The sequence below is a fragment of the Boleophthalmus pectinirostris genome, unplaced genomic scaffold (assembly GCF_026225935.1).
Source record: "Boleophthalmus pectinirostris isolate CB_2022bp ecotype Guang Dong unplaced genomic scaffold, ASM2622593v1 HiC_scaffold_10, whole genome shotgun sequence".
Lineage (NCBI taxonomy): Eukaryota > Metazoa > Chordata > Actinopteri > Gobiiformes > Gobiidae > Boleophthalmus > Boleophthalmus pectinirostris.
The window spans coordinates 1,494,034-1,517,236 of record NW_026570971.1 but is presented as its reverse complement, the minus strand read 5'-3'; the positions used below and the strand labels follow the sequence as shown (position 1 = coordinate 1,517,236).

The 23,203-nt window shown below is 41.7% G+C and overlaps 2 protein-coding genes across 12 annotated transcripts in view; both read left to right on the top strand.

Moving 5' to 3' along the window:
- LOC129410510 (zinc finger protein 271-like) overlaps positions 1-23,203 on the top strand; it is a 688,773-nt gene that overhangs the window by 329,580 nt on the left and 335,990 nt on the right. The gene's annotated exons all lie outside the window — the stretch shown is intronic.
- Positions 1-23,203, top strand: part of crip2 (cysteine-rich protein 2) — an 81,837-nt gene that overhangs the window by 24,376 nt on the left and 34,258 nt on the right. For all 11 annotated transcript variants that reach the window (XR_008632929.1, XR_008632930.1, XR_008632921.1 and 8 more), the window contains exon 2: positions 16,934-17,028. Coding sequence is in view for 1 of the 11 variants with exons in the window: in XM_055159083.1 (XP_055015058.1) it covers positions 16,934-17,028 (95 nt within the window). In the remaining 10 variants the exon portion in view is untranslated. The remainder of the gene's footprint in view (positions 1-16,933; positions 17,029-23,203) is intronic.

Here is a 23,203-nt window from a genome sequence, read left to right as displayed (position 1 = left end):
TTCCACTCAGTTTGTTCTAAAATCAAACACTTTTTTCTAGGATTATTTTTTCTAGTATTTATTTTCCAAACATAAACAATACAGACTTTTAATCAGTATTTTTAACACAACAAACAGTCACAAATAGTTTTTACTGACAGAAACACTAAACACTTAAACGGCACATTTGCATAACTCGTGTCGTGTTTGTTGTGATATTTTAAATCCTCTTACTCTCTGTCCTCTTTGTGCTCTTCTCGTATTGTCTGGTGCCGTGACGCCCACTCGGTCAAACCTATTTCCCTTTATCGAATTATTGACGCTGGAGCGCTCCCTGCCCCAGTGCAGAGCGCAAAGCATGCTGGGAGACGGGCTGCACCCACCGCTCTGCACCCGCCCTCTGCACCCGCCGCTCTGCACCCGCCCCTCTGCACCCGCCGCTCTGCACCCGCCCCTCTGCACCCGCCGCTCTGCACCCGCCTGCACCCTCTGCACCCGCCCCACTGCACTGCACTGCACCGACTCTGAACGACTCTGGAACTAAAGAATATAATAATAAAATACAATAAAAATATAATTTAAATCTGCACGTCGTCTCAATCCGTGTATTATTCGTTCATTCGTTTTTCAATATAAAACCACAAATAAGAAAACGATATACAAATATTTTCTTCATTATTTGTCTCAAAACCAAAATGAAAAAACAGATAATGATTCGTTTTTTCAGTTTTCGATTTTGTGTTTAAATGAAAAATGGAAAAAAAAAGCATAACGACCGTTTCCCTTTTCCGTGACTTCCATGACTGCGATGCCGGACTTTTGCGCTGCACATGGACGGGACCAGAACCTGAGACCAGTCCCGGTCTGGTTCTACGATATCACACTGATACTAACAACAGAGGCAGATTTTATTTATTTATTTTATTCATTTTTATTATATTCTAGTGAGTCGTCCTCAACGCTTCACCTCAGTCGTGACGAGCACTGATGTTTAGTGGAGCCTGTTCACATTATGACCTCATTTGATCCAACATTATTATTAAGGATTCAAGTTTGTCCAATAATTGTGCTTCTGTCTCCCCCTCCCTCCCTGAGATGGCGGAGGAAGGGCGGCTCACTTGTCACCTACGTCACGTTTGGATGAGCAATAGTCGGACTTTCATAGTTCCTGGTCTGTGACTGTCTCCAAGAAATCAGTAAGATTTCAGAACTATTGTGTCATGGACGTTCCAAAACCCAAATTGTGCAGAAGACACAACGTGAGCAGAGTTATTTTACATCAGATGGGACATTTAAAGTGCAGATTTATCATAAAAAACACAATTATCAATATTATTATCCAAATTTTTCAGTACTAATTCTCATTTTTTCCAAACCACAGTTATTCATGATGTCAGTTTTTAACCCTGTGGAACGTTCTGGTCTGCGTCTCTGCGTCTGCGTCTCCGCCCTGAGCTTCACACTTCAGTTCGTTAGGAACAGGAAATGCGTAAAATGTCTTCCACACGCCCCAACGTTAAACGACATTATGAAACAAACGGAGAGAGAAAGAGCCGAGAGCCAGAGTCTGAGAGGCACTTACCTCATCAACGGAAAAGACTCCACACTCTGGATCCGAGCCTGGACCGAGACGACACTGCCTCATTGTGCCGCGTTTGGGTTTGGCCTTAAAATACGACAAATAACTACACAAAAAACACAAGAACTATTTCAATCGTTTCTGCTCAGTTTTAGTTTTGGAGATATTAATGATTCTTTTAAAGGTCAAACTGGGGTCGGCTCCAGGAAACTTCAAAATTCTTTAAAACGACACAAAATAGAGTCAGTCGTTTGTGCTTCATTTGTGCTGCAAAAAGTTTGATTTAAAAAGAAGAGGCGACAGGTTGGATTTTAAAATAATAAAATATATTTATGAACTAAATCACAAATAAAACATACACTGTTTCTGCCTTTTGTCTTCACACACAAACTTATTTTTGGCTCCTGATACAAAGACAGAGAACAGGAAGTGACTAAAAAGGTCGAAGGGACATTTTGAGCTCAATATTTTTCACATATAAATATTTCTTGATTATAGCGACTAGAGCCTGAACTATTCTACTTTAGTCTGGACAAAACAGAAACTTTGAAGTCATTTCTCTGTTTCACACTGTGGAGAGTTAAACTCTTTTACGTTTGTAGGTCAGTGTCTCAAACTGTGCGGTGTCGTGGTTCTCAAGTCCAGTCTTGGTCTTGAAACTGGCCGCGAGACCATTTTTTTGCAGACTTGGTCTTGTCACAGTTTTTGAAGGAGTTTGGACTCAGTCTTGTCTCGGTCTTGTCTCGGTTTTTTGTCTCGGTCTTGAAGGCGGTTGGTCTCGGTCTTGTCTCGGTCTTGAAGGAGTTTGGACTCGGTCTTGTCTCGGTCTTGAAGGAGTTTGGACTCTGTCTTGTCTTGGTCTTGTTTCAGTCTTGAAGGCAGTTGGACTCGGTCTTGTCTCGGTCTTGCTCTCGGTCTTGTCTCGGTCTTGAAGGAGTTTGGACTCAGTCTTGTCTCGGTCTTATCTCGGTCTTGTCTTGGTCTTGTTTCAGTCTTAACTCTGTCTTGTCTCGGTCTTGAAGGCAGTTGGACTCGTCTTGTGTCTCGGTCTTATCTCGGTCTTGTCTCAGTCTTGAAGGCAGTTGGACTCGGTCTTGTCTCGGTCTCGATGTCTGACACTCGATGAGCAATAAAACGTAGATAGATTTATAAAAACATTGATATATTTGTGCCAAAAAAAAGTAAAATACCAGTAAATGTTGAAAATGACAAAGATGGTCTCGATTTGGTCTCGATGGGCTGTGGTCTTGGTCTTGGTCTGGTCCTGGTCTCGGGACCCTGTGGTCTCGGACTGGTCTTGGTCTCGATTAGTTCGGTCTTGATCACAACACTGAACACTGCGGGACATTTCGGGTAAAGCATTAACACGTTCATGGACGTACAGTTGGTCGGAGCGTTTGGTCTGTACACAAACTCCTCCAGAAAAGTTCCGCAGTGCTCTTTAAGCTTTGGGGTTAAAGGTTAAAAGTTGTTTTAAAGTGAAGTGATCCGAGTCGACCTCAGACTCCGGGGCTTAAAACAGGAATGTCCAAATGAAGATAAGCAGCTTACGGAGGAGCAGGTATCGTTCTCTCTCTGCTCTGTCGCGATGATGAAACGCCGAGGTCGAGTTCGTAACGTTTAACAAATCTCCTTGACGATGAGTTTGACCTTTGACCTTTTGACGTGTTAAGTCATTTCTTAAGCGTTTGTGTTTTCACTGTTTATCCAGGATTAGATCAGGAGCAGCTGCAGCGTCCGGAGAATCTCCCTCTGCCCCGAGACGCAGGGAAAATAAAAACTAAACCATCGTGTTTTACAAACTTCAACATGATCTGAGTTTTAATACAGAGACGTGATTAGTGATTCTGTAAAACTGCAGTGTCCAGGGTTTTTGTCTTTAGTGAAGGTTCAGAAGGATTAACAAATAAACATCTGATCAACTTGTACAATGCCAATTATAACTATTTTATTTTCTTGTTTAACCCAAACCCACCTCCTGCCCTGAAGCCCAGTTTATGGTCCAGCTAACGATGTCTAACTATGTCTAACTATGTCTAACTATGTCTAACTTTGTCTAACTATGTCTAACTATGTCTAACTATGTCTAACTTTGTCTAACTATGTGTCGAAACGATGCAGACGATAAGAGCTGTGACTAGCGACGGGCATTCGATGAAATTTTCTTAATCGATCGTCGGAAGAATTAACGATCGATTATCGATTAATCATTAACGTTTTTATATTAAAATGATCATCATTATTATTACTATCTGCACTAATCTGCATCAATAAATTCAACTTTACGACATATAAACATAACGACTCTAGATCCACATCAGCTGTTTGACATTATAATGTGTTTAATTCAGTTTTGTTCAAATCTCACAGAAACAAAACTTAAAACCACATCACTAATTTACATAAACTAAGTGAAGATAAAACTCCAGCTCTTGTGTCGCTGATGTGGTTCAACTTGTGTTGGATTAAAAGACATGACTCAGGTGAATACAGGTCAGTGTGACCAGATTTGTGTTTGTCAAAACCAGGACAGCGTACGGGGGGAGGGGGGCGGGGCCTCGTCATCCACATTGAGCGACTCTCACCTGGAAAAACTTTTTCCCACTGGACACAGAAACATATGTGCTGCTTTATCCACTGTGCACATGGACTCACACTTGTCCCAACGCAACGGAAAGTGTGGAATTTCTTCTACAAATCCTGGTTAAATCCACATTTGTGCTTCGGTTCGTTACAGACTGACCCACTGTTTGTGTGTCGCTCCTTCTGATGCAGAGACACATGTACACACCTGTTTGTCCCGGACACAGACGTTTGGTTTCCCTCCACTACACACAGAAACCTACATTCGGTTTGTCGATTAAAATGAACGTAATCGACAAAATTCTTAATGATCAATTATCGATTAGTCGACTAATCATGCCCATCCCTAGTTGTGATTGGTCGTCTCTATCGCCGCTCACAGACATTTCCTGTTCTCCACTTTTTTTCTTTCATTATACACTGAGTAATAATGTGTTTAATGCAGCTTTGAGCACATTTGTTTACGTTGTACAGAGACAAAACTTAAAACCACATGACTCATTTGCATAAACTATAAGCTCTGAAAAAACAGCTTGTTCCTTCTGCTGATGCGGTTCAGCTTCTGTCGGACTTAAAAAGGACACGACTCACACAAGTAAAAAGGAAAGATCTGCAGTGTTCTGTGTTGCCAGTTTTAAATCGTTGTGGAGGTGAATGACTTTGCGGCGCATGAACCTCGACGCAGATCCATAAATCCATAAATGACGGTGACGAGGCAGTTGCTTTGAGTCGACACCTGCTCCAACCTGAACTTATACTGAAATTATCCCACAGAAACATTTTTAAGCATGTAAAATGTTCTGCAAAGATTATTTAGACTTAGACAAATATTGATCCACAAGGGAAATGATTTGGACACAGGAGTCACATCACAATAAATATAATCACAAAGAGAAAATATATAAATGGTCATAATAAATTCAAAATACGCAAGAGTCTGGGGTCAAATAAGACATAATTATAAACACATTTTACATTCAAGGCCAAAGCTGCTAAAACAAAATCGTGAGTTATTCTTAAATCATTTGTTTTCTGATATAAACGTCCTTATGATCGTGACATTTCAATACTTTTTGGTTTTTTTTTCACAATAAAAACCTGAAGGGAAACTGAACCACGAACCACCAGGTCTGTGTCCTGTTTCACTGTGAAGGGACAAGGACCAAACCCTGTCCTCCCTCTGTGTCCTCCTGTGTCCTCTCCTTTGTCTCCTTGTGTCCTCTCCTTTGTCTCCTTGTGTCCTCTCTTCTGTCCCTCTGTGTCCTCTCCTCTAACCCTCTGTGTCCTCTCCTCTGTCCTCTGTGTCCTCTCCTCTGTCCTCTGTGTCCTCTCCTCTGTCCCTCTGTGTCCTCTTCTCTGTCTCCTTGTGTCCTCTCCTTTGTCTCCTTGAGTCCTCTCCTCTGTCCCTCTGTGTCCTCTCCTCTGTGTCCTCTCCTCTGTCTCCTTGTGTCCTCTCCTCTGTCCTCTGTGTCCTCCTTTGTCCTCTCCTTTGTCTCCTTGTGTCCTCTCCTCTGTCCTCTGTGTCCTCTCCTCTGTCCTCTGTGTCCTCTCCTCTGTCCCTCTGTGTCCTCACTGTGTCCTCTCCCCTGTCTCCTTGTGTCCTCTCCTCTGTCCCTCTGTGTCCTCTCCTCTGTCCCTCTGTGTCCTCTCCTCTGTCCCTCTGTGTCCTCCTGTGTCCTCTCCTCTGTCCCTCTGTGTCCTCTTCTCTGTCTCCTTGTGTCCTCTCCTTTGTCCCTCTGTGTCCTCTGTGTCCTCTCCTCTGTCCCTCTGTGTCCTCCTGTGTCCTCTCCTTTGTCTCCTTGTGTCCTCTCCTCTGTCCCTCTGTGTCCTCTCCTCTGTCCCTCTGTGTGTCCCTCTGTGTGTCCTCACTGTGTCCTCTCCCCTGTCTCCTTGTGTCCTCCCTCTGTCCTCTGTGTCCCCCTGTGTCCTCTCCTCTGTCCCTCTGTGTCCTCTCCTCTGTCCCTCTGTCCTCTCCTTTGTCTCCTTGTGTCCTCCCTCTGTCCTCTGTGTCCCTCTGTGTCCTCTGTGTCCTCTCCCTGTCTCCTTGTGTCCTCCCTCTGTCCTCTGTGTCCTCTCCTCTGTCCCTCTGTGTCCTCTCCCCTGTCTCCTTGTGTCCTCCCTCTGTCCTCTGTGTCCTCTCCTTTGTCCCTCTGTGTCCTCACTGTGTCCTCTCCCCTGTCTCCTTGTGTCCTCTCCTCTGTCCCTCTGTGTCCTCTCCTTTGTCTCCTTGTGTCCTCTCCTTTGTCCCTCTGTGTCCTCTCCTCTGTCTCCTTGTGTCCTCTCCTCTGTCCCTCTGTGTCCTCTCCCCTGTCTCCTTGTGTCCTCTCCTCTGTCCCTCTGTCCTCTCCCCTGTCTCCTTGTGTCCTCTCCTCTGTCCCTCTGTGTCCTCTCCTTTGTCTCTCTGTGTCCTCTCCTTTGTCCCTCTGTGTCCTCTTCTCTGTCCCTCTGTGTCCTCTCCTCTGTCCCTCTGTGTCCTCTCCTTTGTCCCTCTGTGTCCTCTTCTCTGTCCCTCTGTGTCCTCTCCTCTGTCCCTCTGTGTCCTCTCCTTTGTCCCTCTGTGTCCTCTCCTCTGTCCCTCTGTGTCCTCTCCTTTGTCTCTCTGTGTCCTCTCCTTTGTCCCTCTGTGTCCTCTTCTCTGTCCCTCTGTGTCCTCTCCTTTGTCCCTCTGTGTCCTCTTCTCTGTCCCTCTGTGTCCTCTGTGTCCTCTCTTCTGTCCCTCTGTGTCCTCTCCTCTGTCTCCTTGTGTCCTCTCCTCTGTCCCTCTGTGTCCTCTCCTCTGTCTCCTTGTGTCCTCTCCTCTGTCTCCTTGTGTCCTCTCCTCTGTCCTCTCTTTGTGTCCTCTCCTCTGTCCCTCTGTGTCCTCTCCCTCTGTCTCCTTGTGTCCTCTCCTCTGTCCCTCTGTGTCCTCTCCTCTGTCCCTCTCTGTCCTCTCTCTGTCCCTCTGTGTCCTCTCCTCTGTCCCTCTGTGTCCTCTCCTCTGTCCCTCTCTGTCCTCTTCTCTGTCTCCTTGTGTCCTCCCTCTGTCCTCTGTGTCCCTCTGTGTCCTCACCGTCCTCTCGTCTGTCCGTCTCGTGTCCTCCGGGGTTTCCTGGAGGACAGAGGAGCGCTTGTTTCTGTCCCGGCGCGTCCCTCCTCCTCCTCGTCCTCGTCCTCCTCCTCACTGTAAATGAAGACGAGGAAGAGGAGGAGGACGGAGGAATTTCAGCGTCGAAACCAGAGCCACATGTTTCCTGTTAAAAAGTCCAGCTGCTCTAATGTCCCTGAGAAAGACGTTTGGACAAAAGCTGTGAAAGACAAACGATAAACCCCAACGGCATCAGGCTCCACTTATTTAAAGCTCCTTTATTACACAAAATTGAGATTTAACTCGTGTTTTAATTCTGTTTTGTCCTCAAAAACTGAGCTTTTATCATTCACACGTGTCTGAGTAAAACTTAAAATACCAAATTTAAGACCAAAAATATCCAGCAGGTTTTATAGAATCTGCTAAACCTTTAAAAAATGTATTTTTCTCTCAAATAACATCGACATTTGACAAAAAAATCCCATTTAAGGACGTATTTATTATCAGTGTTGTGCAGTAACAGATTACATGTACCAGAGTAATCAGAGTACAAATGATGAGTAACTGTATTCAGTTACAGTTACTGTTTCAGTGAGTGGTAATTGGATTACAGTTACTTTGTTGAAATAAATGGATTAGACAGAGGGATTTTACTGTTTTCACATTTTGGGCTAAACCAGGACTAAACCAGGACTAAAACCAGGTCTAAACCAGGACTAAAACCAGGTCTAAACCAGGTCTAAACCAGGTCTAAACCAGGTTTAAAACAAGGTCTAAACCAGGTCTAAACCAGGACTAAACCAGGACTAAAACCAGGACTAAAGCAGGACTAAAACCAGGAATAAACCAGGTCTAAAACCAGGTCTAAACCAGGTCTAAACCAGGTCTAAAACCAGGTCTAAACCAGGTCTAAACCAGGACTAAATCAGGACTAAAACCAGGACTAAAACCAGGAATAAACCAGGTCAAAACCAGGACTAAAACCAGGTCTAAACCAGGACTAAAACCAGGACTAAAACCAGGAATAAACCAGGTCAAAACCAGGTCTAAACCAGGACTAAAACCAGGTCTAAACCAGGACTAAAACCAGGTCTAAACCAGGACTAAACCAGGTCTAAACCACGTCTAAACTAGGTCTAAACTAGGACTAAACCAGGACTAAAACCAGGTCTAAACCAGGTCTAAACCAGGTCTAAAACCAGGACTAAAGCAGGACTAAAGCAGGACTAAACCAGGACTAAAACCAGGACTAAAACCAGGACTAAACCAGGTCTAAACCAGGTCTAAACCAGGACTAAAACCAGGTCTAAACCAGGTCTAAACCAGGTCTAAAACCAGGACTAAAGCAGGACTAAAGCAGGACTAAAACAGGATTTAACTGGACTAAATAGTTTATAGTTCTACAAAAGTATAAAAGTTCGGCATCTCAGTCACTGAAGTCACGTAAACGGGAAACGGTCGTTATCCCTTTTTTCCATTTTTCATTTAAACACAAAATCGAAAAACTGAAAAATCAAATCATTATCAGTTTTTTCATTTTGGTTTTGGAGACAAATAATGAAGAAAACTGTTGTTTTTTCGTTTTCTTATTTTTGGTTTTATATTGAAAAACGAATGAACGAACGACACACGGATTTTTTCTAACTGTTGTGTTTCGTTTCATGCTCCTTATCGTCCGGTGCCGTTTATATGTGAAAAAAGTTCAAAAATAGACCATTCGATGACAGTGCGCCTTATAGTGCAGAAAATACGGTAATGTGTTTTCATGTTTTGTGCAGTTTTCAAACAGAATTCCTAAAATTGTCCAAAGAAAATGCTGTTTAATATTTTTTCCCCAAATCTTTAACCTTGTGACTTGTGACTTTTGTGGGATTATTTTGAGGATTCTTCTGTAAATTCCTTCAGTTTGTCCTCGGCTCTGGTATTTCCTCCGTGCGCGTGTTTCGGCGGCTTTAGATCTGCGCCGAGGATAAACGCCGGACTGACCGCATCTGAACATGACCCACGAGCTTAAACACAAGCCGCTCCTCCCCCACTCGCTCTTCATCATCCTCCTCTCCCTCCTCACTCTTCCTCCCTCGGTGTTAATAAAGACGGACAACGTTTCAACAACAAACTCCCACCAACACGAGCGGCTCTGATCTTTTAGTTTTTCCGGTGATTCGTTACAAACAGAAACAGAGTCAGATGTTCCGAGCGAGCGGCGGCGTGTTCACAAACTCACAAAGCTTTAATAATTTACCGGATCAGATGTTCTTCTGCTCGGAACTAAATGTCCCCACGTCTGTTTCTGTGTCAGAAACCACCAACGCTCAGAACTACACCGGCTTCTTTTTTTAGTTTAACCGTTGCTATTTTTTTTTGTTGTTTGTGAAAATGAAAAGACCTGATTTTTAATCCCAGTGACGTTCTCCGGGTTGAATAAACTAAAATATTTCACTCGTCAAAGGTTCAAATGCTCGGAAAATGTGTAAAAAAAAAAAAAAAGTGCAGTCAGAAGGCAGAACAGAATCTTGATTTTTTAATCCATCGCTTACGGCTTAAGATCAGCGGATTTAGGCTGATGTGTTTTTCACAGCAGATCGACCAAAACTAAATATCGGTCTGTGCTGGAGATTGCAAAAATTTCGTTCTTTTGAATTTCAATTTAGAATGAAAAACTCTAAAATAGGAAAACAGTTTGTTATTTCATTATTCTGCTTTAGTGTAAAAAAAACCAAACACCCAAAACAACACAGATTTTGACCTCTTTTTACAGTATTTCATTTGAAGTTTATTTAAAATATCTATCAAACAAACAGTCTTGGTGATTATGTTAATGTTGATATTTTATTCTTTCTGGTTTATTTGAAGTTCTGCTGAAGGACGAACCTCAAAAATCGTTGCAGCTTCGTGGACAAACATGTTTCTTCTTCTGTAGCGACGCGTAGAGGAGGGCGATATCTCCAGATTTTAAATATATCGAGATTTTTTTTAAGTCGATATGAATTCTGACATATCGTATGTCTCGATATAATGTTTATTTTCAATTCTGATTTCGCCGCTTCGCTTGTTTTTCTTCTCTGTCGTCGTCTCCCTGATTTTGCTGCTCGTGTCTCATTCACTCGTCACTGTAAAAGCTGAAAGTTGGTGCCAGTGAAAAACTTCAAGCTCCACGAACCTTTTCCACCATTTACAGACAAAACCAACAGCAGCTCACATCCTCATGTTCCACCGAGTCGAGACCTTTAAGACGAAAGATGCTAAACAATCTGAGCTGCAGGAGAAGTGCTGTTTATTCAAATGAGACATGTGCTTAAGTTTCGTTTCTGTAAAATGTAAACACACGTGTGCAAAACTGAATTAAACACATTATTATGTCAAACGGGCTGATGTGACTCTAGAGTCGTTATGTTTATGTCTTGTAAAGTTTATTTATGCAGAAGATTTTATTGAATGATCTGTTGCAGTGTCACTTGTACAACAGTGGAAGTGTTGGGTTTGATCTGCAGTGGATTGTGGGATTAAACCTCAGATCCTGACGCTGGAACATGGATCTGTTAAAATAATGAACCTCCTGAGTTTCTTCTGCTGAAGGAGCTCATGGTTCTGGTTCTGGTCTGGAGAACAGAGTTAATGCAAAGATGAGCTTGTGTTGAGTTGTTTTATTTATGAATGAAAAGAAGGAAATATGTTTTATTTCTTTTATTTTACAGTTAAATTATTATTTATGTAATTAGGGTTTTTGTAAACTTAAATGTTCCTGTATGAACTGTCGACCTCTTACACTTCAGTAAAAAAAGACATTGTGGAATTTGGCAGATTTGTTTTTGCAGTTTTCAGTTTTAGGAGGTTATTTTTTCTTGGACATTTATCGAGATATAACAAAATATATTGAGATATATTTTTTGATCCATATCGCCCAGACCTATGCTGCAGTGTCACTTGTACAATCGTGTTTGGAGACGTTTGGTTTGATCTGCAGTAGTTTACAGCTCCTCACTGGTCTGAACATCCTGAGTTTCCTCTGCTAAAGGAGCTCATGATTATTTGTATTTTTTCTAGTTTATTAAATTAAATAAAGTTCATATTTTTGCTCTTGTGCATTTGTCAGATCGTGTCAGGGAACCAGGATTCTCCATTCGATCATTCGCCGGTTTCCCAGCGCTCGTGTAAACACAGCATCTCGAATCCCGACAGAACCGGGACACTCGTGCACGGAAACACACTCACTGTAAAGTAGAGCTGTTTAAAGTCACACTGCGGGACATTTGAGGCAGAGGGGAGGGTCGTTTCGTCAGCAGGTCTGTAACGATCACAGATTTTGCTGGAGGATGAATTGACCAAGAATTTATTGCGATAAACGATAATATTGGCATTTTGAGACCAATTTCAACTAATATAATGACCGTGGAATAAAAATGCAAACACATCCTCTCAATGATCAATAAACTTTACTCTCTAAAGAACATTTAACACAGGAAGTGTAAGACAAACAAAAACAACAGGTCTAAATAAAACAGACTTAACTCAGGACTCGTCTGATGTGTCTGACTCACAGTGACGACTTGTTCACAAAAATGTACCTGAATAAATCACTGTTGAACCAAATACAACCAAAGCAATAAATAAAATGGATTATTAAGTCTCTGTAACAAAATTGTTCTTAAAAGCGATCTTGGTCACTGACTTAAATTGGAATATTGTGTCTCTCTGTTCCTGCTGCTGTGAGACTCGGCATTTTGGTCTTGAAGTGTTCGTATGAACCTGCGACACAGGATGTTGTTTCTCTGTGAGGGAGACTCAATAAAAAATAAAGTGTAAATCATGGCTGTGATACTAAAATATGTTTGTTAAACCACTTCTTCTTGTGCAAAGTTCATATGAAACACAAACATTTTAATCATCAAAACAGTGAAAATGTCAAATGTGTCACATAAATGAGTTTCCTTTCACTCCACAAGCAACAAAACTGTAGCTGTAACAAAATAATTTAGTAAAACACACGTAAAAATACTCTTGGTGAAATATCGATACAGTAGCCCACGATATCCATATTGTATCATCACATTAAACGATACGATATATCGATATTCCGATATTTTTGCACACCCCTAGTCATTACGTTAAACGAGAGGAGTCAGAGCGATAGAAGCGACATTCAGTTTCTTTGAGAGAGAGCGAGGAAAACAAACAAACTGCAACTAGAATTTATCGCAGCCGGAAAAGTTATCGAGCTCGTTAAAAGTTATGGTACGATTAATCGATTTATTGATTATCGTTACAGGCCTGTTCGTCAGTGAGGGTCACAGAACGCTGACTCGTCTCTCTCGGAGACAAACGTCTGCGAGCCTCATAAATCCACTGCTCAATATTTGGATCGAAGTCAGGACGAGACACGATCACAGACGCTTTTAACTAAATGAAAACGGCGCGATAATAAGATGCACTCCGTAACACCTGCTTGTTTCCATGGATACGTCATTGCTCTGTCTGGAATGTCCCGCAGTGTGACTTTAAACAGCTCGACTTTACATTTATTCAATCACAGATGGATTTATGGCTCAAAAACACCTCGAAATACAAACATTGTGATGGTGAGCTGCGTCGCCTCTCCACAGATCTGACCTGGAACTTGGCCTAATTTGGTCTCCGTGAAGATAGTAAAGGTTTAATGCCGCACAGTGGAACATTCCAGACGAAGCAAAATCCTGTTAAACATGAAAAAAGATGGGTAACACTTTATATTAACTACACCTTATTTAGCCTTAATAAAGCATGAACAAAGACTTAATTAATAATGAACAAAGACTTAATTAATAATGAACAAAGACTTAATTATTAATGATTCACGCTTAGTAACTACTTAATTACTGCCTTAATTAGCACTGAACTTGCACTTAATTCACCTGTAAATAGTTACTCATAATTATTTCATACTTAATTACTCATGAACTAACCATTTGAACCAACCATTATATTTAAGTACAAATTTGAGCATTTATTAATCATTAATAAACTATGAGAGAATGATTTACTAATAACACAATGCAGAGATAATTCCGGCAGCTGTTATCTGTTAGTTACGTCTTTTTGAGAGATTTTCTAAAGTGAAGAAATAATTATGAGAAACTATTTACAGCACATGTGTCTGGTCAAGTGTTAACGGAGGAAACAGGGTCAGATTTTTGACATTCAAATGTCTCTTATTCAGAAACTAGAGGAACTATTGAAATAAGTAAAGTATCAGAATGTAGGAAAGAGTTACACTCCAACAGGGTCAAGTTAAACCTGTGAGATTCTTTCAAGTTCAAGACAAAAAATGTAAAAAAAAACTCATGTCAGGTAACGGAGGGAATGAAATATGCAGCACTTTTTGGTCAATAAATCCAAACAGTGATAACTCTTGGTTCTCACTTCCATATCCTTAACAAACTGGTTTGAATATTTGCTTCATATAGTTTTCTACCATATGGTACAAGATTAGGTTGAAAAACCTCTGACTTTTTGACTCATGAGATTTTTTATTAAGAAAGTTCATGGTAACGGAGGGAAAAGTAACGGAGGGAAAATTGTACAAACAAGTAGAAGGTGCAGGATTTTACATCATTTGTTGCTTTTTTCTTCTGAAAACTTTAATATTACTTCAAAATGAAAGAAACTATTTCTATAAAATATGTCAGTCCTTCCAAGAACATTTTTATCATTTTAAATACTTTTTTTTTTTTTAATCCTGTCCCTTCATCAACAGTTCAAAGATGGAATAACACAAGATATGATGAAATACAAACATTTATTTACATGATTTGCAAATGTCGTCACCTTCTTCTTCTTCTTCGTCTTCGTCTTCGTCTTCGCTCTGAACAATCGTCGTTCATATTTGAATCTTTTGTTTTTTTGCGTGACTCACTGGTGGTGATGTCATCGCTCCGTCGCTCCAGTGAAGAACAGAAGAACAGAACAGAAGTGTGTTTGTGTCGTTTCTGTGGGAGATGATGAGAGTCTCTGGGCCAGATGAGCGATGGAGGAGGAGGAGGAGGAGGAGGGTGTGGGGGCAGATGGAGGGGGCATTTGTGGTGTTGGGTGGGTGGTAGTGGGTGGGGGGGGGGGGGGGGTCCGGGGGCAGACGGGGGGGTCAGTCTGTGCCACGCTGGAACGACGGATGATGTAAGAGGCAGGGAGAGGAGGAGGAGGAAGAGGAAGAGGAGGGGCGTGTCCGTGGAGAACCTGAATCCTTTGTCTTTGTCTTTTTCTGTTATTGTAATAAAAAAACACTGGACCAAAATAATCGACCTCGACCTGATGTCACCGGTTTAATTTTGGTTTCAGATGATTTAATTGACTTAGAATTCAACAATTTGATAAGACTTTTGTTCTTGATACTAAAACGTACCTCCACTCTGATATTCCGTTCTGACTCCTGCTCACAGTTTGGAGCCTCACTTTTTTTTTGTCTTGTGTTTGTAAAATATCAGAGTTTTTCTGATCTCAGCGTCAAACGTGCAGGAGGAAAGTCGACAGGTGCTACGCTGTTGATGTTTGAAGATTTTCTCACGTGCGCCTCAAACCAGGACTAAAACCAAGACTAAAATCAGGACTAAACCAGGTCTAAAACTGTTTCTAAACCAGGACTAAAATCAGGACAAAATCAAGACAAAAATAGGACTAAAACAGGATTTAATCGGGAAGAAATCAGGACTAAAACCAGGACTAAACCAGGTCTAAACCAGAACTAAAATCTGGACTAAAACCAGGTCTAAACCAGGTCTAAACCAGGACTAAAACCACTACTAAAACCAGCACTAAACCAGGACTAAACCAGGACTAAAACCAGGACTAAACAGGACAAAAATCAGGACTAAATCAAGATTAAACCAGGATTTAACCAGGTCTGAACCAGGACTAAAACCAGGACTAAACTAAGACTAAACTAGGACTAAAATAGGATTTAATCAGGACTAAACCAGGACTAAACCAGGACTAAACTAGGACTAAACCAGGACTAAACTAAGACTAAACCAGGACTAAATCAGGACTAAAACCAAGACTTAAACCAAGACTAATCTAGGACTAAAATAGGATTTAATCAGGACTAAAACCAGGTCTAAACCAAGTCTAAACCAGGACTAAACCAGGACTAAAACCAGGACTAAACCAGGACTAAAACCAGGTCTAAACCAGGACTCTGATCCTCAAAATGGCGTCCGAATCCGTGACAAAAACCAATAAAACGAGACAAATTGAGCACATCTTTTACTGTACCCCCCCCCCCCCCCCTGTTTCCTCCTCCCCCCCGACGAGCAAACGGACCCTCACCCACCCCCCACCCCCCCACCCCACCCCAGCAGCACCCAAGGGCCCAACAATAAAGCCCCGGGTTCGTACAATGGTCCAAACGGAGTCAGGAAAACCCTGGTTTTATCTACAAGGGCTCAGGAAACAGGAAGTCTGGGTCCCTCTCACTTTGGCACTTCCTTTTCCCAAATAAACGTTCCTAAATGCATCAAAACAAATAAAGGAAGTGAGGCTTTCAGAGTCAAACACGTCGGGTTATTTGTTTCGGGTTTGAGTTTTTTGGGTCTGGTTTTCGAGGACCGTGAAAAAAGAGAGTTTATCATTTATGATTTAATCCTGGTTTAGCCCAGATTTGTCCCGGTTTATGTTTCCATGAGTCCGTTTGGATCCGTGGGTCGTTCGTTCATTCGTTTTTCAAAATAAAAGCAAAAATAAGAAAAAAAATAAAATAAAATTCATTGTCTCCAAAACCAAAATGAAAAAATGGAAAATTATTTGTTTTTTCAGTTTTTGATTTTGTGTTTAAATGAAAAATGGAAAAAAACGGATAATGGACTAAAACAGAACTAAACCAGGACTAAACCAGGACTGAACCAGGACTAAAACAGGACTAATCCAGGACTAAACCAGGACTAAACCAGGACTGAACCAGACTAAACCAGGACTAAACCAGAAACTAAACCAGGACTGAACCACCAGGACTAAAACAGAACTAAACCAGGAACTGAACCAGAACTAAACCAGGACTGAACCAGGACTAAACCAGGAATAAACAGGACTAAACCAGGACTAAACCAGGACTAAACCAGGACTAAACCAGGACTGAACCAGGACTGAACCAGGAGTAAACTGTTTTCAGTCTTGGTTTGGTCCCGGTCTCAGTCCTGGTTTGGTTCTGGTCTGGTCCTGGACCTAGTTTGGACCTGGTTTAGTCCTGGTTTAGACCTGGTCTAGACCTGGTTTAGAGTCCTGGTTCAGTCCTAGTTTAGTCCTGGTTTTAGTAGTGGTTTTAGACCTGGTTTAGTCCTGGGTTTAGACCTGGTTTAGTCCAGATGGTTTTCCAGACCTTTTTCATTTTTAAACACAAAATCAAAAAACTGAAAAAACAAATCATTTTCTGTTTTTTCATTTTGGTTTTGGAAACAAATAATGAAGAAAATAGTTTTTTTTTTTTTTCGTTATTTTTTGGTTTTATTTTGAAAAACAAATGATCTTATGACACACAGATCAATAGGCCTGTATCGTGTGAAGGTTTAAAGCTGCCCTCTGTGATGAGACTGGTGGACCCCCCAACGTAAAAGTACAGATGGCAGCTTTAAACGGATCTGTTCTGATGTCGTTTCCTCGTCACAAACAAACCTGCAGTTGTGTTTTTTTTGTTTTATTCACATGTTTAACTCACAAACACAAACAGCCGTAAACTTAAATCTGAACTTGTGTTTTGTGTTTTTCAGCCGAGAAAGTTTCGTCTCTGGGGAAGGACTGGCACAAACTCTGTTTAAAATGCGACCGCTGCAACAAACTGCTGAACGCCGGAGGTCACGCAGAGGTCAGTGAACGCACCACAGACGGACACAGACAAACAAACAGACGGACACAGACGACAGACACAAACAGACGGACACAAACAAACAAACAGACGGACACAAACAAACAAACAGACGGACAGACACAGACGCAGACGGACACAGACAAACAAACAAACAGACGGACACAGACGCAGACGGACACAGACGGACGCAGACGCTCAGGAGTCAGACTGATGTGCTGATCTGCACAGAGATGACAGGGTCGCACCTGTCTCTCACTGTGTGGCACTTTGACATGAGGACGGTTTAAAGTGTGAAACTTAAATGTTTTATTTTCCACGTTCACATATTGAGATTTTCTCTCAAACTGAAAACACTCTGTTCCTCCACCGTGTTTTTAAACTCCACAAACCTTCACTAGAATCAACTGGATCATCACCAAACTCTACAGCCCCGTTCACACTAGTGTGTATGTGAGTGGTGTTGTTGTGTGTACAGTGTTCGTTCACACTAGTGTGTATGTGAGTGGTGTTGTTGTGTGTACAGTGTTGTTCACACTAGTGTGTATGTGAGTGGTGTTGTGTGTACAGTGTTGTTCACACTAGTGTGTATGTGAGTGGTGTTGTTGTGTGTACAGTGTTGTTCACACTAGTGTGTATGTGAGTGGTGTTGTGTGTCACTGTGTCACTGTGTCACACTAGTTCTGATTCTCTGGGTTTGTGACTCTGTTGTGGAAAACAGTTTAAACAAACCAGAGACAAACTGAACCTCGTCGTTGGTCCATAAAAAGATTCTTTTTATTCTTGAATCTTCCTCGACTCGAAGTCGTGTGACTCAGTCTGGTCATGTGACGAGTGTTTGAGGCGGTTTCTTGTTACTGTGCGAATGGGGAAACGACGTGTCTGTAAACGTAACTTAAAGGTGAAAGGAGCTGTGAAAACTACCACTTCATGACATCACAAGGTGGAACAGAGCGTTTTAAGCTTTAGAGACGTGTTTTATTTCATACACACAATTTGGGGTGGTCCTTTTTTCTTTGGTTCCATCTCTAGACAAAATATTTGAGTCTCAAAAATCAAATCTTCTGCAGCAGCTTCACAACTTCATGCAGTTTGAGCTCCTCTAAAACATCTCCTTTTTCTTCCACATTTCTTCTTAAATCATCTTTTGGTTCTAATCGAGTTTATCTGAAACTTTATTTTTCCCTCTAACCCACACGTTTGAGTAAATCTTTATTATCCGTCTGTGTGTTTTTGAGGAGGTGACATCATTAGAACATGGATCAGAAAATAGAAAATAAAAAGCTGGACTCTTTAAGGCCTCAGTGTGACTCTTACGTCAGTGTCTCCACACACTGATCCATTATATAACCTCACTGTGTCTGGGAGCCTTTTCATCTGAGCTCCACTGTCCCTCGCTGAGCTCGTGTCCAGAGCCCGAGGGCCAAACTGCTGCTGCTGCTGCTGCTGCTGCTGCTGCTGCTGCTGCTGCTGCTGCTGCTCTGACTGACGCTTTATCTGTGGATCTGGGACGATCGTATGAACTGTGTGAATGGAACTGTGGCCTCCAGCCTCCATCTATTCATCCATCCATTCATCCACTGAGTCAGTACAGTTTTTTATACAGAAGCAGAGCGGGTAATTATTATAAATGAGACTAAATTACTTCAAGCTCCTGCACACAAGAGAAAAATAATCTCCTGAGATTTTTTTCCCTCTAAATTTACCTTTGGCTTGGATAAAAAAAAAAGAGTTAAGTACAATTTGAGAAGCTGTAGTTCAAAAAAACAGGACCACAGTGAAAGTTAAGACATAAAATAAATCAAAATAGTGAAAATGGATTGCACTACTTATTTTTTACTAGAGCCCGACCGATATGGATTTTGCTGTGGCCGATATGAAACCGATATAATGGGAGTTGGAGCTGCCGATATAATCACCGATATATTTAGTGATGTAAAAATTCACTGTAAATGTTGAATTGTTTAAAAAACTTAGGTTTGGCTCTGGTGGATTTTAAATTGGGTTTATTTAGGAAACATTTATTGTTATTCTGCCTCTTTACATCATATTTACAGACAGTAGGTTGGCTTAATGGCATTTTTGCATCACATTCTAGACACTAGTGATGTTTATTCCAGTTCTTTTTAGAGAACCGGCTCTTTTGGCTCGGCTCACTAAAAGCTGCTGGTTCTTTTGGCTCCCAAGTGGCTCTTCAGATTGTTTTGTTGCAAGCAGGACTAAAGCACGTCTAAAGCAGGACTGAATCAGGACTGAACCAGGTCTAAACCAGGACTGAAAAAGGACTAAACCGGGACTTATTTATTTTATGCTAAACTACAGTCAAATATGCTCGTTTTTTTTTTTTTTTTTTTTTTTAATCCTACGTACACGCAAATTTCTCAAAGTTTCGTTTTCAGCCGCTGTCAAACTACCACGAATCTGCACGCGGCGTGAAGAGAAAAAAAGTGAGAAAAAGAGAAAACACGGCTCCCAATAAGGATCAGGCTCCCGTCGTTCCCTTCAAAGAGCCGGTTCTAAGAGTCATTTCGTTCGCGACCGACCCATAACTAGTAAAGAAACTAGCGCTATTAGCCTTTAGCCGTAAATACGTGCGCGCCGCGGTAATTAATTATATGTGCAAATGTCATAATTCACACGTCTGTTCACAGCTCATTTACATATCAGTGCAGGTCCAGTAGCAAATATACGAACAATATAATCACTTTAGAACAAACCAATAGAAAACAGTCTGTTTATGTGCGGGAGCTACAGCAGCTAACCCATAACAAATGACAAAAACTAGCTTCAGAGTCGACATATTTCCAACACTCACCGCTCATACAGGCTCCTCCCACATCACACAGGCTCCTCCCACATCACACAGGCTCCTCCCACATCACAAATCTGCACTAATAAATGTCCTTTTAATCCAGACTCAAACCGATTGTCCGTAAAAAGAAAATAATCTCAGTGTTTGGATCTGTGTCTGCAGGTGTAAACAAACACACGTGAGTGACGCGACTCTGTGGTGTGTTCAGGGACAGTACGTGACTCTGTGGTGTGTTCAGGGACAGTACAGACACACACAGACAAATGACTCCGTAGATAAATACTGATGTGGAGCCACATATTAGGACATTTATCTGTCTGTAAATTGGATTAAATGAACAGAATGTAGAGAGTCTAAGATTTATAACGACGTATCACATGCCCACGTGAAATATCGGCCCCTATCAGCAAGTATATCGGCCGATAACCGATATGCCTAAAGTTGCCCATATCAGCCGATAATATCGGCCAACCGATATATCGGTCGGGCTCTATTTTTTACAAATTATGTCAAAATCTTGTCTTGTCTCGATCTCGTGGTTTGCTTCGTCTCGTGAAATTTTTTTTTTTATTATTATAATTTTATTATTAAATCATCAACGTGATTTGAAGCTCAGATATCGGATTTAAATTGTTGTATTTCCAAACAAGAAGGAGGTAAATATTAAATGTTTTTAAGGCTTTGGAGGCAGGAGTGCTACTTGGATATGCAAAAAATGTGAAGAATTGTCCTGTTGGTGTCTTCAGTGTAGGGAGCATCTCAAATACAAAGTGGGAAAAAAACTGAGGCTCTCAAAAAGTACAAAATAATTAAAAGCCTTTAATACCACATGGCAGATAAAGTTAAAATACGCCAACGCGTTTTGGCCCTTCGGCTTCATCAGGGCAAACATAAAGATAAAGTTAAAGATAAACTTCCTTTTGGGACAATAAAGTTTATCTCATCTCATTATTGTTTTAGTCCAGGTTTGGTTCTGGTTTTGTCTCGGTTTATAGTCCAGGTTTGTGTTTCTCACCAGTTGAATCTTTCGTAGTCGTTACTTTCTTTTTTACACAAATATTAAACCCTCGTTCGTTCATTCGTTCGTTCTTGTCGGTGCGTTGGCGTTTCATTGATTGTTCCGCTCGTCACCACAGGGGGCGCTGCGCTTCTATCGACTCGGACTCTGGAAAAAACTGGACTCAGACTTTATTGATCGTGGAGGGAAACGAGCCTCAGGGGGAAGAGTTTTTCACCAGCGTCACGTAGAGCGGGTCAGTCGTGTTTCCTGCACTAACGGCTCGTCGCAGGGTTTGTACGGACGCTTTAAAGCTGCACTCTGTCACTTTTCCGGCGTTGAAGCTCTTTTTTTTTCTCTTCACGGTTTAATTTTCCGGTTGATTCTCTCGGCTCTTTCACTCACAAACCAAACCTGAGTCATGAGTGAAAAGTGAGAGAGTTTTTCTTCTGTGAGTGGAGTAGGAGCTCAGACTCTCGTCGTCCATTTACCTGTGAGCTCCTGAGCGCCGCCTGCAGGTACAGAGCGGAACTGCAGCAGAAACGAGACACAACAGACTCTGAGGAGAAACAGACGAGGCACTGGACTCAAACACTTTTCTCCATGGAGATGTTATTGCTTTGTCTGACTTTAAAACTTTCCAAGAAGATCAAACCAGACCAAGTTCCAGGTCAGATCTGTGGAGAGGCGACCCCACTCACAGTTAGAATGTTTGGTTTTTGAGGGATTTTTGAGTTTTAAAAGCAAAAAAAAAAAACCCAAAAAACAACAAAACAAAACAAAAACACCTGTAATTGAATATAAAGCTCAGACTCTATATTATGTCCAGTTTACAGATAAATGTCCTCGTGTGGCACTGCTGGTCCAAGACAAGAAACATATGTGATGAAACCTTTTTTTGCTGAAACGTTATTTTGTTAATAAAAAAGCTTTTGGACATCGGCGACCTGAGTGCGCTGTGCGTTTTTCTGTTTCTTTTGACTGCATCAATATTTACCTGTGGCGTAATAAGTCGTACCGTCCCTGAACGCACCACCAGACTCCCGTCACTCGTGTGTGTTTGTTTACACTCGTGCACAGCCACAGATCCACGTGCACGACACTGAGACGCTGCTTTAAACTGTCTCTGTCTGATCCTGTAGTGAACTTCAGCGCAGTTTATAACGTAAACAAAACTACTGCTCGTTTTTTATCACAGAGCAGCTTAAAAAGGTCTTAAATTAAGGCCTTAAAAAGGTCTTAAATTAAGGCCTTAACCGTCTCCATTCAGGCGTTTCAGATTTGCAACAGCTAAATTCCAATTACCTACTTACTCCACATCCGTATTATATGAGCTTTTTTTACTTTTCTCCCGTCCATGCAAGAACGACTCCACGCAAACGGCCAGAAGTTTTTTTGTTTACAAAGGATAAGAAAGTCAGAATTGTATATTACTACCTCATATTATAATCTTCCCCAAATATCAGATTTTTCCTGATACTAAAAATTAATTTGAGCCTGAGAGGTTTAAAAAGTCTTAAATTATGTTGTTTCAGTCTTATTTTTTTCACAAAGGTCTGAAATGTCATTAGTCTGTTTGTTTGTAAACTCAACTGAGCTGCAGTGTGATGTTAAACGGAGGGAGAAAAAAAACAGAAATCTCCTAACATGAATAAACGTCTCATTTGGAGAATGTACAAACAAAACTTTGGTTTCTGTCACCGGCGACAGTGAGTAAATGATCAGAGTGAAGGAAGATGCTGGATGTTTTCATGGGGAAGTGTCGGTTTAATCCACAGTGACTCAGATTCTAGGTGTAGTTCAGTAGTTGTTGGTCTTTATTATTAGAATTGGATCTGTTGTTTTTCGCCCTCATAATGGGAGCGATGTTGGTCTTAATTTTCATTTAAATGGTCTTAAAAATGTCTTTAAAAAGTCTTTTTTCTAAATCTGGGGAGTAAAACCTGGAGAGTCTGGATCCAAGTGCAGGTGCAGGAGAGAAGGAGAAGAGGAAGAAGTGATGAGGAGAGAGAAAAAGAGTGAGAAAGAGAAAAAGAGAAGAAACCACCTTTTCAAACCACCTGATTTTATTTTAATTGAATATTTTCACACTAAATAAACGATGATTCTTTTTCGCTGACTCTTTTTTTTCCTCTCGTCTCGTCGTGTTTTGGTCTCGGCCCTCGTGACCCCCCCCCCCCCCCCCCTCGGCTCTGACCAATCACAGCCTCCCTCCACACCCCCCCTCCCTCCTCCCGCCGCCGCCTCCCATCATGCACCGGGGCTCGGGGCTCGTCTCCAGCGAAGCGGAAACGGCCCGTTTCTCTGCGTCTCCATGGAAACGTGGGGCGATGACATCATCATCCCTCTGCACCGGAGCCTCGTCC